Source organism: Amblyomma americanum, chromosome 2 (genome assembly GCF_052857255.1).
Source record: "Amblyomma americanum isolate KBUSLIRL-KWMA chromosome 2, ASM5285725v1, whole genome shotgun sequence".
NCBI classification, from domain to species: Eukaryota; Metazoa; Arthropoda; class Arachnida; order Ixodida; family Ixodidae; genus Amblyomma; species Amblyomma americanum.
The window spans coordinates 33,833,794-33,853,764 of NC_135498.1; the positions used below are offsets into that span (position 1 = coordinate 33,833,794).

Genomic DNA, 19,971 nt, shown 5'->3' on the forward strand with positions numbered 1-19,971 from the left:
CAAAGCCGGCTAGATAGCGAGCGAGCTATAGCTTGAGCACATAATTAAATTCATTAACGCTTCCATAAGCGACGCGTCCTCGGGGCAGTCGCAATCTCCCCCGTCCACAGAGTCGCCGCTTCCAGCTTAGGTGTGATTGTTTCGCGGTCTATCGGCGCAGCCCAATCCAACGCCCGCATCGCCTGACACCTGAAGACGACTGAATGAACACAGCCCCGAGGCACGTTCTCCGGTCTTCCTGCTTCAAAATATTCACAAACACCACAAAATTCTGTCCTTTCAGTCACTGTAGTCAGTCCACGATGAGCCCGCGGGCGATAAGCGCATCACCCATTTGGCAGCGGGCGGCCATTTCGGCGATGTGATCTGCTAAATTATATATATATATATATATATATATATATATATATATATATATATATATATATATATATATATATATATATATATATATATATTCAAGGGAAGGTTCTACCTCTACGCCATCGCTGCGCGAAGGACAAAGGGTAGGGTTAATTGGAGAGACATGGGAGAGGCCTTAGCCCTGCAGTGGGTGTAGTAAGGATGATGATGATGATGATGACGATGATTCAAGGGAAGAAAAATGAGGAGCTCTTTTGACATACTTATGAAGGAAGCCAACAGGCACCTATACCAAGGTACATAGGGGAATGTTCACTATTGTTATTGTTATTTTATTATTATTTTTATTTTTTTAATTTGTGGTGAAGAACGATGGGAGATGGATGGATGGAAAAACTTTATTTTCGTCAGAGAGCATGTGTGGACGATTCCGTGTCAGATGGCCATCAACCCATGGCTGACGGCGACCTGGGTGGCCCACTCCACGGCCCTGGTCTGGACGACCGGGTCTGAGCTGGCCAACACGGCCTCCCACTGCTCGAGGGAAGGATCACGCATAATGTCCGCCGGTGGCGGTGCTATGCTACAGCTCCATAATATGTGGTCATAGGTTGCCAATTCGTGACACCATTTGCACTCCGGCTGAATGTCCGGGTAGATTTTGCTCAATACGTATGGGTTGAAGAAACATCTAGTCTGCAATCGTCGCCAGACGCATTCCTGCGCCTTCGCCAATTGCTTGTCCGGGGGTGGGTAAATCCTCCGCTCAAGTCTGAAATGATTAGTAATGTCATGAAAGGATACCAGCCCATCTCTCGTGGACCTTCCCGGGACGTCCAGCTCACCTACTCGGCTGACGAAACCTCGAGCATTCATGTGAGCCGTCTCGTTCCCAGGGTTCCCAGAGTGTGCAGGTACCCAGACAATTTCCGTCTCCGTAATCCCTCGCTCCGTGGCCCGATTCAGCAACCGCGCCGCTGTGACAGATATTCTGCCCCTCGCCAAATTTCGGATGGCTGTTTTTGAATCGCTGAAGATCAGGTCAGCATTACTACTAGTCATAGCTAGTGCTATCGCCGCTTCCTCAGCAGTTTCTGGGAAAATAAAAATAATAATAAAATAATAATAGCTATGCACCTTGGCTTCGGTGACTGTTGGCCTCTTTAATATATATATATATATATATATATATATATATATATATATATATATATATATATATATACACGGAGAGAGAGAGAGAGACTCTCCAACACCTCTCGAAAGTGGTTCTGAATGCCTTTTCGTTTTTCCCCAGTTTTCTTGCAGGCGACCAGACCGTCTATTTAAAAAGCCTTTGAACGCATTCAAATCGCGTAAAATTTGGTCTCAATCGAAAGCTGGGGCCAGTCCCAAGAGACGTCATCCAAGTTTTACTCCTTTACACTTGCTTCGATAAAAACCAAGCACGCGCAGAAGGACGCAATACCTGTATAAAATTCCGCTCACCTTGCTCTTTATCTGCTCAAGACAGTTCGCTATTCCGGCTTTTGAACGTCTTTCGCCTTGCAGCGCCTCTTCTATTTTACTACTATCCCCGTTTTTTTTTTGTATTCCGGCTATCAGTGTGAAGAATTACTCATCACCATCTTCCACTGTTCAAACTTCAAAGCGTGAGCAACGTGCGTGCTTTATTTCAAATCCTCTCCCCCTCATCTCTTTCCTTGTTTCCTACCTGCAGTGCACGCTCAGACACTTAGTCGGGACTCGTCTCTTCGAAATACTTTGTGCATGCGTCACATTTGGTTTCGTTACTATATGAATGCAGAGCAATAATGCAAGGCCCGCCGTTCTCTATTTTCTACTTATGTTCAGAGCATTCACATTAATCTCGAAGATTGGAGCAGATTTCCTGGCCGAAAAAGCGTGTAAAAAAGCTGCGCTGAAAGCGCGTGCTAGACAATGAGACTCGCTGCTTTGTGACATGAAAGGTCATGAATGGAAAGATGGCGCGAAATTCGAGAATTATGCTCAATTAATAATTGGTTTTTGGGGAAAAGAAATGGCACAGTATCTGTCTCATATATCGTTGGACACCTGAACCGCGCCGTAAGGGAAGGGATAAAGGAGGGAGTGAAAGAAGAAAGGAAGAATAGGGGCCGTAGTGGAGGGCTCCGGAATAATTTCGACCACCTGGGGATCTTTAACGTGCACTGACATCGCACAGCACACGGGCGCCTTTGCGTTTTTCCTCCATAAAAACGCAGCCGCCGCGGTCGGGTTCGAACCCGGGAACTCCGGATCAGTAGTCGAGCGCCCTACCCACTGAGCCACCACGGCGGGTAATTATGCTCAATTAGAGCAGATTGCCTAACAGAAAAGAAGCGCGCATAAAGCTCTGCTAGATAATGAGATTCATTGCTTCCTGACTCTGACCATGAAAAGAGAGACGCCGAGATATTGCGCACAGCCGGAAATCCCTGATTCGAAAGAAAAGGTGAAATAAGGAAGAAAAGCAGAAGAGAACAGAGAACTGACTCAGAGTGCAATCTTATAACGTATGCGGATCAACCGTGCTGAGCACTTCGGGAGATGAGGTATTGAAGTTTCACATCAGCGCTCGCTTTTTGCTTTTTATATGTCGCAAAGTAAGGCAAGCACGTATACAACTTCAAACTCTCAAGCCCCGGTGAAGCGAATGCAAGGAATATTTATACAGCATATGTGCGCTTCAAAGTTGCCTTCAAAGGAGGACTAGAGGCTTCAAAGCGCCGATCTCGTATAGTGCTGTTTGCTTCTCTATGCCAAACAAGGTGAGCTCTATTTGATGCTCACCTTTGAGATTCGCACTTCGAATTTCAGCTCCCGAAAACTCACTTTATATTCCGGTGATTCCTTCTTTCTTTACCTTAGGCTGAGATTCTGGAGAAGTGTTCCAATCGGGAGTCGACGTCTGATTGCGTCGACAAATAGACTCAAGTCCGGCTTTCGAGGGCAGAAATGTCGAAAATTGAAAATTTGTGACAGAATCTTAACAGCGCTGTGTCGTTATATCTGCCTCTGTCCGTGCCTAAAGGTGCGCTGTTTTTTCCAAATATGAGCTACCAACTAGCCCGTTTGACCACTCTTCCATCTTACGGAAATATTAAAGGTAACGGTCCATTATTCTGATTAAAAAAAAAAGATACGAGACTGCCATCGGGTGATCTGCGAATATATTGATTATTATAGTGAAATCTTACATTACATGATCTGGAGTTCCCGGGTTCGAACCCGACCGCGGCGGCTGCGTTTTTATGGAGGAAAAACGCTAAGGCGCCCGTGTGCTGTGCGATGTCAGTGCACGTTAAAGATCCCCAGGTGGTCGAAATTATTCCGGAGCCCTCCACTACGGGAACCTCTTCCTTTCTTTCTTTCTTCTTTCACTCCCTGCTTTATCCCTTCCCATACGGCGCGGTTCAGGTGTCCAACGATATATGAGACAGATACTGCGCCATTTCCTTTCCCCAAAAAACAATTATTAATTATTATTACATTACATGAAAAAATTGCGTTCATAACCGGTTTCCCGCAGAAAAATAGCTGTTGTCCAGAATTGGTGGTTATGAGTAAAGAAAGCGATTTGAAATTATTTGTGATTATTTGAAATTATTATTCACATGCATTGCCATGTATGCAGCGGAATTTTTCGTGCTTAACAGCCCTCCCTTTGCTAATTAAAACGCAGTGCTCTGAAGTATGGCGTTCTTGCCCCAAAAGAAACTTTAATGGGCTGATTAAAATCACGGATAATATAGCACCGCCTCCTCTGCTCAAATGACGAAACTAGTTCGCAGACGGTTTCCATTAGCAAACTATTGTCGCGTAGGCACACAGTGCTTTAACTCGGAGTCCTTCGAACTGTCTGCCGTAAAAAATACACATGCATGTATGCAAATACAAAAATGCCACTCATCCAGACCGCTGTTAGTCAAATGGTCGATACAAAATCGTGGACGTGCTTTCTCCTAACAAATTGAATAATAATAATAATAATAATAATAATAATAATAATAATAATAATAATAATAATAATAATAATAATAATAATAATAATAATAATAATAATAATAATAATAATAATGATGATGATTGGTTTCTGGGGAAAGGAAAAGGCGCAGTATCTGTCTCATGTATCGTTGGACACCCTAACTGCACCGTAAGGGAAGAGATAAAGGAGGGAGTGAAAGAAGATAGGAAGAGGTGCCGTAGTGGAGGGCTCCGGAATAATTTCGACCACCTGGGGTTCTTTAACGTGCACTGACATCGCACAGCACACGGGCGCCTTTGCGTTTTTCCTCCATTGAAACGCGGCCGCCGCGGTCGGGTTCGAAACCGGTAACTCCGGTTCAGTAGCCGAGCGCCTAACCACTGAGCCACCGCTGCGGGTTTTCCTCCAGCGGCTCCTCCGGAATTAAATGCGTTCAAGTAAAAACCTCTTTGTCCGGCAACTCCGCATCTTTTTGTGATGCACGGATATTCCAACAGAATCTGCAGCCCATGCTATATAATACGTTTTCGGCCACATCAATTCACTAAGGACCTTTTTGTTGTTGGTCAATATTTTTTCTTACACTACAGGCTCAATGCGTCCCAGTCAATGTTACCGTTCATGGTGGTTTTGTGTTTTCATTATTGCCCTGAATTCAATAATACAGGAGTTGATTCGGTAAGCAATAAATGGCAGCTTACCACAAAAAGGAAAAATGCGCTTACGGTTGAATTGATCGATCGTGGGTCTTATACAAACTCGGGAAGCTGAAGCCTCGGTTCCCGGCTTGCCTAGCCGATCATTTTAATTTTCAGCGCTAATAAGTGACGAGCGGTGACGAGACGTTTTTGAATACGACACATCTGGAGCCAAGAAACTTCGCCTGAGTTAGGAGGATGTACTTGGCTAGGATTACGACCAACCACGAACACAACCATTTCTTGCGCAGCGCGAGAATTGATGAGACGATGGGTGCCTTTTCTTTGTTTTTTTTTTGCCCCTGAATCACCGCATGCATCACGTAGTTTTGTGATGACAGTAAGCAAGCGGTGTCAGTGTGCAAGGAAGCCTGCATTGTTTAATGCTGGAGAGAACAATTAGCAATGAATTCTAGACCACATCACATCCGTAGCTCGAGCGGTAGGATATCTGGAGAGCCGGACGATTTCCCCAAGCCTGACAGACGCAAGCGGCCTTTCACGTTCGCCAGACAGCTACCAAAATCATGGGCTGTCATCGCCGAAAGGCTCTCGCAAGCCAACGGAAGCAGCAGCAGCCGTTGGTTCGCACTTTTCGACACAAGCGAAATAAGCAAACGCGTGCACAGAATGAGATAATGTGTGCTGGGATGCAAAGGACAGGAAACATTCGAATTGGACATTGGACAGAAACACTTGCCGAACGGGCCCATAGCCGCAGGCTTCGTATACGGTGCACGAAGAAACGAAGAAAGTTGATGTGCATAACAGACGCCGCAGCAACCAGCTGGCTCTTGCGAAACAGACCGCAAACGCAGGTAATTGAATAAGCGCAGCAGGCTAGGTGGTTGGTCTCTACGCTGACAGACTGCAGGGCAGTACGTCCGCGGTTCGCATCTTTTTTTTTCTTTCCACTTTTGTAATCTTTAAAAAGCTATTTTTTTATACATCTTTTTTTATGTTCTTTTATTTTTCACGCTACTGCAGCCGCGCATTTTCTCACATTTTCATTATACCGCCTTCTAATGTTGCACATAGAGATGAGCATTCTTTTTACCTAGCCTCCGGTTTGCCTTGCGCAAGGCTATTCGTCTTGCCTCTCCTATCTAGCTGAGCCAAGCCGCTATCAGATCCGAAGCTGTTGCCTCAGGTGCAGCTCGCTTTTGCAGCAGGCCATTTTTTTCCCCGGAGAGAACCGCACTGTGGCCGAAACTGGCTTCAGAAGCTAATCGAATGAAAATAAGAGCAACGTTCCTGCGCCGTTATCTCTCTACCGATGAGCAACGGTGTTCTTCTTGCTATTATTTCTAAGTGCCTTGCTGTGTTCGGGGTATAAAAATACGAGTAACGGTGCTGCTGCACGATTCAACTGACTCACTCGTGCCAGAAACGCGGTTACTTTGTATACCCTATTCTATGTGCTGCGGAAAGCGTACGCTAAAAAGTTGTTCCAAATGATAGTGTATGAGGAAAATAACGCGCATCTTTCATTGCGAAAGCATTACTCCAGATGTACAGCCTTTGTCAAAAGTAACCAGACTGCATCGTCTGCTTCTCGTTCGAACAGCAGAGCCCTTTCGGCTTCCCTAAAGATCCAAAAGTTCTCGGAAGGTGAGGACAAGGATTCTCCTTACCATACAGAGATTTAGAGCTTGAGGGCTGGCATAATACCTTCAATATATGACCGAGAAGCAAACCCCACCAGCCTAGTTACTTTTGGCAAAGACTGTACCAACCCCATGGAAGAATATTGTCGTCTTGTCTTGTGCTCCGAACTTTCCTGAGCTTACCCGAATAACTAACCTGATCTTATACGAGTTATTCGGGTAAGTGGCCGAGTAAACTGCAGTCAATGGGAAGAAGCGTCGTCACAACCTACCCTGGCAGGTGCCTGTTAAATTAATGATTGGTCGCGAGAGGTTGCTCGGCAGAAGCAACATGAGTCGCACAATCCCTACCGGTGTTGTTATAGAAACAGCCACCTGTCAGTGCTGCAGTGGCGCATCGGCTTAACCGCTTGCGCCACTGAGCGTGTAGTGGTATGAGGACTCGCTGCCGTCTATGAATGTTAAGTAGAGAATGACCAATTCTGCCTGTATGGGCATCGACCCACCAAAAGTTATCACGTCATTCCCTTAAGGCGGAGCTTATGTGTCTCCTCCAACTGAAGAAAGAACACCTGCTTTCGCAAGTCGACTAGGTTTAACTGCGTTAAAACCCTACCCCTTTAAGGCTTTACCCTAAAAAAGCACGCACCTTTTCCTGAGACGGAAGTACACTATCCACAGGAGCTGAAATGCCAAGCCAGCCACAGATAGAGGAACATACTCTTGCGCCTCATAACCTGAGAGTTTGATGTGGTGTCGGTTCTCAGCCTTCTTAGACTGGGAACTCTACGCCCGAGCTTGCATTACACCACAGTCAGGAATCGCCCACACAAACACATTTAACTGGTCGTGTTGTACCACACGCGAGTCGCAAAAAGAGAAACATAATGGGGAAGTACGAACCCGGTTTAATTTGTTTCTCTTGAAGGCAGTGTAGTGATTTTTCCACAGCTTATAAAATAAGCACATTATATGGTATGATTACAAAAAATGGCTGCATTACAACAACCATATAGGAGTTTTTAAGCGTGTTATAATCATTTGGTTCGAAAATCGCTGGCAACAAAATGACTGGCTCAAGTTGTTTTTGAGATGCAGAGACCTTGACGAGCAAATATTCATCGCACAGTCTTGGCTCAACATCCTTCTTTGTTACTTTTCTGTAACTCCTCCCAATGTTTACGTATACGCGGGTTTCGACTGCGCTTGTACCTTCAAGGTCACCGAACGTTAAATGGGCGGGGCATGTTTGCCGCGAAAATCTCCGCAATTAAGTGATAGCGACACGAATGAAAAAAGTTTAAATTAAACCCTTTAAATCATTCCACAAAAAAAAGAGTCAGAGTGCTTAGAACATCGCTAGGAGGATGCGTTTGTTTCACGTTGTTACCGTTGTTTCCTGTACGGTTGCGCATGCACATAGTAGGAACATTTAATGGTCGGTGGTATGTACTTTACTCGACTGGCAATAAAGAGTACAAATGAAAGCAATGATGAAAGCTTTTTCTTAAGATCATGGAGTAGAAATAAGTTGTCCTAATCGTTATAGAAGTAACTTAAACTGTTTTACCTGTCTGTAACAAACCGTAGAAGTTAAAGCAATGACCTTTTCAGAGAAAAAATGTTACACTCAAAGCAGAAAGAAGCAAATAGAGAGTATTCTGCCCTCTAGAGCACTCCATCTACTAAACGAGAGTGCGATAGAAGAGAGCTCACTCCCTTATTACACCCATATAGGTGTATTCGTGTTTATAGTGTAGACAGAGCAACAAATAAGCAAATTACTCGTAAGTATTATTTCCGGTTTTCATGCCCAATGCCTTTATTCTGTGATGCCGAAGGCTGAGTGTAAATAGCGCCGCTGTGAAGAGCGGCTAATTTCATCGGCTCGATTAGTTTGCGTCGCAGTAAAAATCCTTGCAAATTGGACTGCGATAGTACTATAAATCAGATCTTCGCTGCTTCCCCTACCACCTCTATACTTAGCCGACTCAGCATGACGTGGCTACTCACGTGGCATGAGGTAGAAAAGCAGTCTGGTAATCCCGGCAGTTGATAAAAACGTTTTTAAAGTGGCATAGCCAATATCTGAAGTAAATTGGCAGATATGGTCCTTGATATCTGGTCAGTGCTCGTGAACACACTTCCAATATTGGCCAGATTTCATGATCTGCACGGCCTCAAGTGAATCAGTCGGAGATGCCTGTTCGCTGTACGTATGTTTTAGTGCAAATAGAATACTTGTATATTGTACCTCACCCTTCCCCCTCATCCTTTTTTCCTGTCCCCTCACCTCATTCATTTCATTTCTCCAGTCTGCCTGCTATCCATTTATTTCCGCTGCCCGAGCTCAGGTGCTTCCCGTAGCGATGCCAGATGCCGGGGCTAGCAAATATTTTTACCTTCCTTTTGCTATTATTATTATTCTTTAAAAATCAACTGCTGCTACTACTACTACTACTACTACTACTACTACTGCTACTACTACTGCTACTACTACTACTACTGCTGCCACTACTACCACTACCACTGCTGCTACTACCACTACCGCTACTGCTCCTACCACTACTACTACTAATACTGCTACTGCTACCGCTACTACTATTATACTACTACTGCTACCACTACTACTACTACTACTACTACTACTACTACTACTACTACTACTACTACTACCACTACTACCACTACTACTACTACTGATGATGATGGATTTTTACGGCGCAAGGGCGACTATGGGCAAAGAGCGCCATGACTACTACTACTATTGCTACTACTACTACTACTACTACTACTACTACTACTACCACTACTACTACCACTATTATTACTACTACTACTACAACTACCACTGCTGCTACTACCACTACCGCTACTGCTCCTACCACTACTACTACTACTACTACTACTATACTACTACTTCTACCACCACTTACTGCTACTACTACTACTACTACTACTACCACTACTACTACTACTGCCACTAACACTACTACCACTACTACTACTACTGATGATGATGGATTTTTATGGCGCAAGGGCGACTATGGCCAAACAGCGCCATGACTAGTACTACTACTGCTACTACTACTACTACTACTACTACTACTACTACTACTACTACTACTACTACTACTACTACTACTACTACTACTACTCCTACTACTACTCCTACTACTACTACTTCTACTGTTTGACGCGGCACTCTCTCCCTTTTAATTAAAAAGCAAGAACAAATTGATTTCTGACAAACTTAGACCACAGCGTCTACAACACCCATCTCGCAAACGATGTCCCTGCGAGAACTCGGCGGCTCATGCTTAAGCGCAACCAGCTTCGTTCTCAAATTTCCTACTTGCGTGAGTAGCTATAACGATAGACGACCCCCTTCCCTCTACACGCGGAACTTTCAAGACAGCTTCTTCGGACTTTTCTTTTCTCGAAGTTGCCTTTTTCCAGATGTCGGTGCTAATTCGGATGTACGGCCGCTATCCGAAACGGCGGGAACAAATCGAATATTTAGATACTAAACCGAGCTCTTGTCCTGTCTCCGCCACCGTACAGAGAACAGCAGCGACCTTTGTCCGACTTAGAGCGTCTCATTCACCCTTGCCGCCTGTCTCGAACCGTCGACCCGCTGGCACTGATCTCTTAATCCTCCTGGAAGTCCCGACTCGCCGGCGGGTTCTCAAGAAGACTTCCTTAATTGCGACGGGCTCCCGGTTCTTCCAGTGTGACTCCGTATACGCAAGAGCGCACAGACAATCCGGAATCGCTGTCTTTCGTGGTACAGACACCTCACCTTTCAGCAGCCCAAAGGCAACCGCCTCCGTATCTATCAGCACCCATTGTGTCTGTCGTGCTTTGAATCGCAAAATATACACTGTGTTCCGCTTTTTTTTTTCTTTTATGAGTGCACGTTTCCCCAGTTCTCCCCATTTCACTTTACTTTGCTATCCACCGCGTAATTTATGCAACGCGCCGCGGACATTGAAAGCCGTGCTTTCTCGCTAATTGGGTTCGCGCCAGTCTGGACTCGCCCTGTGAGTGACTCAGACGGGGCGAGGAAAACCACAACGCTGGTGTTTTTTTTTTCAGATTTATTTTTTTTTTTCTGCGGAGGAAATTTAAGTGAACCGGATGGCAAAAGACCTTGCCGCCCATTTCTCGGTGCAGCCAAAACAAGCTCGTCGACCCCTGGAAAGATCACATTGTGTTATGGCTGGTAGGGGGACGATAGATATTGCATGATGACGCGAAAATTGTCGTTGGCGCCACTGGCTTGAAATGCTATGCCGTTAGAAATATCGTGACGCCAGAATTCGTGCGTCGGCGGATCGAATGCCCTACATTGCAATGCAGTTGCGCGCCAATGTGTAGTCCACTGAAATGTATTCAGGCTTATTCGTGCTATAAGCCTAGATTACCGCAATGCATGAAAGGCACTGGGGCATTCTTTTGTGCCGTGGGTACCTTGCCGTTGCGTTTCACACATACTTGGTTGCTTGGCCTCAAATAAAGATGGTACGTACCCACTACTGGGGAGTGGCCAAGACACAGGCGGTGAATTGATGTAAACAGGAGCATTTGGAAGGGGATAAGAAATAGTAATAGGAATAGTAATAGGCTGACAGATTGAACGACGCGAATACATGGGTCTGTTTAACTGGAAGATTGAGGACGGGACAACGGGTTTATGTGCATAATTGTATACAACGCCTGTAATGTTTCAATTTTGCACTGACTGAGAGCGGGAAAAGAGGGAAAAAAAAACGTCAGAATGGGAGTCGTTGCGTTTATTGAAGGAAATTTTGCACAGAAGAGCGCACACTCTTGTTGCTTCGTCCAAGCAAAGAAGCGCCAATGGAAAGAGTAACCGCAGAGGAGACAGGCAAACCCAGCTCGTGAAACGGAATTTGCAATGGGCGCCTCCTCAAATAAGAGAGGCGGCAGAACAACAGGAAGTGATCTATTGTCTCAGGCTCACCACAAAAAAGGCACAGTGGGGAAACCGCCAGGCCAGGCCTGTGAAGGTAAAAATTTAGAAGGGGAACGCGGCAACGCAAACGCGTGAAAGAGACCTCTAGTCTGCGCGAGCGCCAGTCTTTGCTACTCCAAGGATGAGGAGACGCTGATATTCGGGAGATGATATAAGAGTCGAGGCTGCAAATTCCTGAAAAATTGTGTAGCTTCAGAACCTCACCGCAGCTGTATATGCACAGATTGACAGTACAGCAAAAATTGGGCCGCAGACAGAGGCCCTTGCTAAGGAATCTGCAACCTCATTTAAGTGAAAGCCCATGTGCCCCGGCACCCAAACAACCTTACCGAATTTATATGGAGCGGATTCAGGAACTTTAAGAGGCGTAATGCCCGAAACTCAGTGAGTGAGGATAATGGAGGAGGTCCATGCATTCCTCGAGGCTATCGTCTTCATCTGCTATTTCTTACTCCTCATCATTATCTTCTCCCACACTGACCTGGGTAACGTGCACATCTTATCTCACCTACGCAACCAGGTATGCACTGTACGCTTTATACGACTATGTACACAGTGCTACAAGAGCTGACGCTATAGTTGTAACAGCGTCATATAGTCGCACTATGGTACCGCTCAGTCGAAAAATACAACAGGTTTTTGTCGTCAGATTGATTTTTAAAGTGTTTTTTTTTTTGCCATGAACTTGTACTAACAAAATATTTTGTTGCAACAACGCAATTTTCCGTAGTATTGTGCTGATCTTTGTCGTAGCGACAAAACAACTGAAAAATGCTACAATACTACCGAAAAATTTGCCGTTACGCGTTGTGGTATCCTGGGCACAATTCTTTGCAAGTACAGCTTTCTTGGACACCCCTTTTAATTGTGAAGCAGCAGTGGATAACTGCAAGACACTGTTCTGAACCGACTGATGGGAATAGCCTAGTCTTCGGATGCGTTGCGCTTTTAAAGTTTGACCTGCGCTCGAACAGCGTAGCTAAGCCAGCCATAGAAATCCAATGGCGGTGCGTTTTTCGCACTAAATAACGGCAAACTACAAGCGTCCAGTGGAAAATTCTACGGATATATTGTTTATCATGGTAAAACCTTACAATTCTTAACCAAAAATTAGTCATAAGCAATTTCCCCTTGAAAAATACGCTTGTACAGAACTTATTGTTACGGTTTTTTTCGACTGGGAATGTTATATTATTTGGGAGTCGCCCTACTGCTCTTGGTACTGTCGTCTGCACTTCGCGCTAGCAAGGTGGAGCTGACGTCGAAAGTGGTTTGTGTCAGTCCACACAGGAGGCGTTCTTACATCTCCCTCACCCGATGCAAAAGTCTATACGAGCTGACTTCGTAAAAAAAAGTGCTTACACCCTTCCCCTCTCTTCAGGGGGGAAGATGTAACCCCAGATAAATCCCATCCTCCTGTCTCAAGCAGAATCCTTCCCCATGACCACTAGTACCAAGCCCACCAAGGCCGCATGACTACAAGGACCTAGCATAGAAAGTGCCCGCTCCTAAACTTATTCACAATGCTTGTGCGGTGACCGCAGTAGGTCTCGGCTGCGACAGACTCAGTTGCAGTTTACAGATATTACTGCGGTAGGAAATCCCAAACTCTTCGTTGTACCCAAGGGAATGAAGTGCGCGCTACAAATACCTGACCCGCTACCTATAGGGTTGGAAAAGTTACGGCAGGGTAAGCAGAGAATTAGGGACGGGGCCATGCCTATGAACTAAAGCAGCGCCAAAGTGCCCTATTAACCATGACGCTTCTGTCCACGGCAGGGACTCACGGCGCTCTAATTTAGATTAACGCAGCCTCTGCCGATACACTGGCCGTCAAAGAGTCATTACGAAACACGTTCTTTTCGAGATACTCAAATATAGATCGCAGTTTGCGTCCGCCACATGTCTGCATAAGCTGCTTTGCTAGCTGTATCCCCCGCGACCGAGGGCCCTCTCGTGTAACGCATAGTGCGCGGTTGCTGAACCTTTCTTCATGTGCTCGAAACGAACACGCAGATACAAATCGCCAAAACTTCTTAACACCTCGCGACATAGAGAGAACAGCGCCAGCTAAACGAAATATTCTTCGCATTCTTTCCTCCCCCTTTCCCTCCTTTTTATATCTTCTCGCTGCCTCCACTTGGTCGCTGACAGCGAACCAGCTGAACACGGCCACTTCGTTGAAATTACTCTCAGGACGCAACCATCGGCGCCAAGTTTGCATTACGGCCAGAAGCGACGCGTTCTCAGCTGTTTTTTTTCTTAATGTTTCTTTCTAAACGCTCTTTTCTTTTTCACGTACATCTTCCACTTGACTTCCGCAACGCCGTGGTCTTTTTTTTCTCTCTTTTCTTCTCCCATCTCGCGACAGCCGGGCCGAGAGAATAACCAGCGTGCGGACGTTACAAGACGGTTACGGTAACACCGGGGAGCTCATTAATAAACATGTCTCTCGCGCCAGGAATTCCTCGCCCTGCCAAAGCAGGAAGACAGTGTGCGCGCGCGAAGGGCGCTGTGGGAGCACCCCCCCCCCCCCCCCCCCCCCTTTGAAAGCGCCTCGAACCATGAACGAGATTACACCGCAGGTAAATACAGAAAACACAAGAAGACCCAGTCACACAAACACGGAGGTAGAGAGCAAGGCGCAAAGAAGGAAAAAAATTGAGTTGTAAAGCGCAAGGAGGAGCAAGACGACACGCGACGCTTGCAGAGAGAGAGAGAGAGAAAGGGGGAGGGCATTACCCAGGAATGCGCACAATTCTTCTCAAAGCTGCAGAGTTGAGACGAGGAGGAAGACGACAAGACGACGACGGCGCTTGATTCGAATTCTGATTTAAGAATTCCACGCTTCTGAATCTGCCTTCCTTTCCTTCCTCCCCCCCCCCCCCCCCCCCCTATTCCTCGCCTTCCCACCCTAGTGTCAGGCGTTTCTCATTCGTCGCAGCCTCAAATGAAATCTGGCACAAATGTGCTCGACGAAGGACAGGTGAAGAAGTAAATAAAGAAACAACAAAGCAGCATCAGCGTCTGAGGTTCAGACCTGAGATTCGCGTAACTTTGCCACTGCTGGATCCCTCTTGAGGATGCCGGATGGAACACTGCAGGCGGCCAGAGAGTACAGAGACGGTTTCATTACGTTCCTTCTCCTCTTCGCCTCCTCATTCTGACTGCTTTTTTGGCCCGTTGGAATTTTGCTCGCTTGTTTTTGTTTGTTTTCTCGCATGCTGTCTGTATTTTCGTGCTTTCCTTTTCACGGACGAAATAGCCTTGTATACAATGATCGCCGGCGCACAATACAGCACGTACGCGGCGCACATCCCGGCACAGCACTTCCATTCCATTTTCCGTCTTTCCAGATGAATTATTCTTCATTGTTACCACCCTTTCTTTTTTTTTTGTTCTTTCCACGCGCCTACCTCAGATTTCAATTCCGTCTCAGGCACCGATCTTTCGCTGCCGTACCTTTTGCCCCGAACCTCCACTCTTTCTCCTTCTCACTTATTTGTTAGCTCCCTTTTCACTGTTTTTTTTTCTCCTTTTTTTCTATGTTTAACCTTTCCTGGCTGAAAACGTTTCGCTCTCCGGGACGATAACTCAAGCCCTCGGAAACGGTGCCATTACTGCGGGCAGAGCGCATCGCCTCAAACTGCTCCCAGCGTCAAAGCCTAAACAATACAAGAACAGCCCGCGAGAGAGCGCCCGTCCCAAAACAACACAACCACTCTACATCACCGCTTCTTTCCTTCCCCTTTTCGGTTTATTTATTTGTTGTTTCGCTTTTAAAGCCGCCCCAGCCCGCTTCATTCTTTCACGCACAACACGGCCAGCCAGCAAACCGCCGCCACCGCCATCTCGGCGCGGCACATCGACTCTTCGCCGTTGTGCGCCGGCGTTGTTGCTGTTGCTGCCACTGCTGTACGCTTTGGCCGTCGTTGCTTCTTGGGCCCGGAGACGATAAGTCAACCAGTCTCTACAATTTTCGCCGTGAATCGAACTGGGCCGCCCAAAAAGCGAAGCGAGCGCCTGAGAAGACAACACGGCGCCCCTCAAAGTGCGCGCGAGCTCGTCTGGGTGAGGGGAGTGGTTGCGAGGGTAAGAGAAAGAGAGAGAGAGAGCGCATGGAAGCGCGCGTTCAGAAGGCCGAGTAGAAGATACCTGAGCGCGGAGCGATGAAAAGAAAACAGAAGGAAAGACAGAAGGAAGGAGTGAACGATGAAAAGAAGAAGTAAGGCTCATCGGTGAGGGGAAGGGCATCAGACAACAAAACGCAACAGTGATCCGATCGCGGCAGGCGCGTGCGAAACTGCGCCGAGTTTTGCTCTGCTTTCTCTGGCGAGCCGCAATTGCTGCCTTTGGTCCTCTCTCCTGCTGCTGCTGCTTCACCGCGTACGCGTCGTTTTCCGTAAGCTGTGCTTCTTTGTTTCAGGGTTCATTTCGTGCTGAGGAGGACGTGTGTGCGTGCGTGCGTCAAGGCGAGATGAGGGGACACGGGGGAGAGAAGGGCAGGGGGCGTTCGGAGGTAATATCGGACTTTTTCATCACATTTTCTTTTTATTTCTTCGAGATCGCTAGTGGTGGCGGCGGGGGAAGCATTTTCTGCGCCCCTCAGTCGCGGGATGAAATGAGACAGGCCAGGTTGCGCTTCTTCGGCAAGAAGTGTCGGCGTCTTCGTCGCTGTCTTCTGCCCCCATACGGGCTCAGCTTCGATTGGGCCGTGCAACGGCGGCCGCATGAGAAAGGGAAAGCGAGATCGTCGCGTAGAGAGAGGGGGAAAGGGCGAGGTGCAGGAGGCGAGGGTGTGAGGCTGGGAGCGAGTGAAAGGGCGAAACCGGAGGAGTAAGAGAGCGAGAGGGGCAGAAAAGAGGAGGAGGAGGAACAGTCAGCGCAGGCGCAGTGGGCGGCGTGCCGGCGCGGAAGCGGGCAGAGGACACCTCTTAAAAACAGGTGGACCTCAGCGGATGCTGGTCAATCGACGCTCGCCCAGAGCGCAGCGTAGTACGTCGCGTGCCAGCCGCCCATCGGCCCTGTCTTGCTCTTCTTCATCGGAGGACTTGGGATAACCGGCGGATCGCCGAGATCGCGCCACAGCCGAGAAGAAGAGAGAGAGAGGCGCGCGCGGGGGTGGAAAAAAAGGACAGTTTATCCTAACCTCTATGGCTGAGCCGGTGGCCGACCAAGCGCACTGTTGACGTCGCTGAAAGTTCCTCGTTTTCTTTTTTGTTTTTGTTTTGTTTTGCCGTTCTGTCTCCGGCCGCTCCGACGTTCTCTTCAATCCCGGCGTGCTTGGCTGACAACGACGCGCACCCTTCGCTGACGACAACAACGCCGCGTGCTCTCGCCAGTATCGCAAGAAAAGCATGGTGAGTGCTCGTTCATTCTGGCTTAACGCTGGCGACAATCTTCGCCTATATTCAGGATCGTTACAGGAGATGAGAACGCGCGCTGCCGTCCGCGTGTTCAGCAGCTGTTCAATAGTTTTATTCCTTGTTAGCACGACCTGGTAACCGATAGATTAAAGTACAGGAAATCAATCACGAACGCTTCCAAAAGCACGTATAAAGGCTTTAAAGGGCGACGTTAAAGTACTAATGATGTCACCTTTGCACCCATCAAGATGACAGTACTCGGGGGTACTGTTTTTTATATCAAGAGCTGCGCCTCATAAATGCCGCGGTAGATGATACGGTACGGGCCGATCGCACTGTATCGAGGTCGATGCCGCTAGCTCCCACGTGACATTACGCACGCGTAGACCGGCACTTTGAAATGTCCGTAAATATATTTCACGTTCTTTTGATAAATCTTTATCGCGAACTTCTAGCGCCTGTCATTGTTTTCGCGTGTAGCCTAATAATTCCACTCGCTTGCTATAAACAAATTGTTGCCACTTGTCTAAATTTCCGCATCATTGTTGCTATCAAATAATGAAATAAGCTTGATCCAAAGCCTACTCCCCCACAGCTTTCGTGAGCGCTGTTTCTATGAAAGTACGTAAGCGTAAAGTGCGATTTCCGGTCAAACAAAGACACGAGAAAAAAAAAAAAACTTGCGGCGAAGCGCAAGCTAGCGCAAAAACATGTTCCGGCTAATTTAGGTGGTGACTGAGGGGAAATAAAAGTTAAAGCTAAAGGTCAAAGCGAAGATCCGATGACGCAGCATTATCACCGACAGCACGAGGTGTTCAGCGTAGACGCAGCTGCTGCTTTGGGATCAAACTTTGCAGCGTATAGAAACAAAGTAGAAAAGTGAATAGCAGCCCACGAGTGTGACGTGGTAAAGTTTGATCGATGACAGTAATAAAGGCGTATGCACTATACTCCCACTTCGTGGCGCGTTGTTTGAAGCGGCTCGAAGAGAAAGGAAGACTGGCGCGTAAAAAAAAAAAAACCTAATTCAAGCAAATGACACTGAGCGCGAATTCGCGACGCACGCCTGCTTACTAAGCACTTGAAAGACGAACTGGAAAAGGAAAATAAAAAAAGAACAGAAAGCGAAGAGTTCTTTAATCTTTCATCTTGTTCGAGTGCAAACTAAACAAGCGACTTTTTCTTTCAAAGAGTAAACGTTGTAGCTGGGAAGTGCGCAGATCGGCGGCGTGTTTCAGGATTGAAAAGTGACTTTTCTCTTTCCATGGGACATGCTCGACGGCGGGTGACAATTCGCTGAGCATCCACGCCAAACACAAAACAGCTCTCACGCGTCCTGTTCCAACGAACTCTTTTTGTACTTTTTGTTTTAAAAGCCGAGCACAAAGAGCGGACAGCTGCTTGAACACGTCGTCCAGAGCTTTGCATGGCCAGACGCACTTTCTTGAGGTTATTAGGGTTCCTTATTAGAATGTCGCCCGCTCTCTAAAACAGTTATAAAGCTTGCATGGCGGCACGCCTGGTACTTTTCCCACGGATTCAGCACCGGAAATTGCCAGGCGCTGCGTTTTTCCTTCATTTTCTAAACCTAATATCCCCCTTTTCCTTTTTTTTTTCCTATTATGCCCGAGCTCTCTGGGAACAAACCTCCTTGCTACTTCTAGGACAAATAAAGGAAGCAACACTGATTGCTTTACATGGCGTTGATTTGAAAGCAAGAAAAAATTCCGGGAAGAGATCTCCAGTCATCTTAAATGTGCCCGCATGTTGTTGCCGAGGGACGCGCTAACGCCCACATATGGGTCTCCAGTCAAGACTTGTTGGAGGATTAACCACGTTATTTGCTTGTAGACCGTTTTTAAAGAGCGTTAAAATTTCTTGCCCGCCTGATGGAGGTAAGAAAAACGGCAGAAAGAGGCCTTCTCTTCACTCTTTCTCCAATTCGCTATACACGTACTAAAACTTCGCTTCCGTAAAGAGTAAACTTAAAGTAGCTTGAAGCATATACGCTGTTAAACTAGTGTTCTTGCGGTTGCCTTAACTTAACATGGAACCTAACTTGGTGTATTTGTTAAGTGTCTTCGTTTGGTTTCGTACCATAAAGCTTGCTTCACCTTGTGGCGGATTCGTTGCGTTGTGCCTCTGGCGTCACAACTGATGGCGCAGTGTCAACATGTTCGGCTTACTCTAACACTTACTAATAGCTCGAATCCTTATATGGCTGTCTATCAGATCCTTTATTTCTACAGAGCATTCCATAAACGTCGAGACCGTCAGTGTAGCTTCGACTACACTCACAAAAACCTCGCAGCAACCCTCTTACTACTGAATACAGAGTGCTTGAGGTGTACAACATTTGGTGATTGCGCAGTAGTATGGTTCTAGCTCGAGCTATGAGTATTTGAACTGGTTCCCCGAAGTGTCTACTCAGATATTTCACTTTTTTCTTCGGGAAAATGCTGCCTCGTCTTAGAGCAGATGGCCATTGAACAGTCGACACAAAAGACGCACTGCTCGCTTCGCCACGCAACTGCTCTTTAGGAGGCAAAGCCCACTTTCGCTTTTCATACAAGGGATTAGTGTCAGTGCTGGATAGTCTCAAACAATAACTTAGTTCTAGTAGTCTTCGAAATGTGCTCTGATCAATGAAAAAATATTGAACTGTTGCGTATAGTTGTTCTCGCCTGCACTAAAAAAAAAAATCACGCCGGCCTCCAAACCTCGAAGCTTTTGATTTTATCTTTGATCGCATGTATTGTGTGCTCTTTTTTTAATGTTCTGCCGCGGGCTGTGCATCAAGTTGTCGATCGGTTATTCATCACTTTAAAGAAGGAGCTGAAGTCACCTCAAATTGTTTACCGCTTGGAAGCAGATTTTACTCAATTGTAGAAACACCGCAGCTAAAGAAAAAAAAAATCTCGCCGACATT

At 46.7% G+C, this 19,971-nt stretch overlaps 1 protein-coding gene across 1 annotated transcript in view; it reads left to right on the plus strand.

The window, feature by feature from the left end:
* The first annotated feature begins 17,000 nt into the window (after positions 1-17,000).
* LOC144120948 (uncharacterized) overlaps positions 17,001-19,971 on the plus strand; it is a 79,321-nt gene continuing 76,350 nt past the window's right edge. Inside the window, exon 1 of the mRNA XM_077653775.1 lies at positions 17,001-17,036. Coding sequence (XP_077509901.1) covers positions 17,034-17,036 — 3 coding nt within the window. The 5' untranslated portion in view covers positions 17,001-17,033. The remainder of the gene's footprint in view (positions 17,037-19,971) is intronic.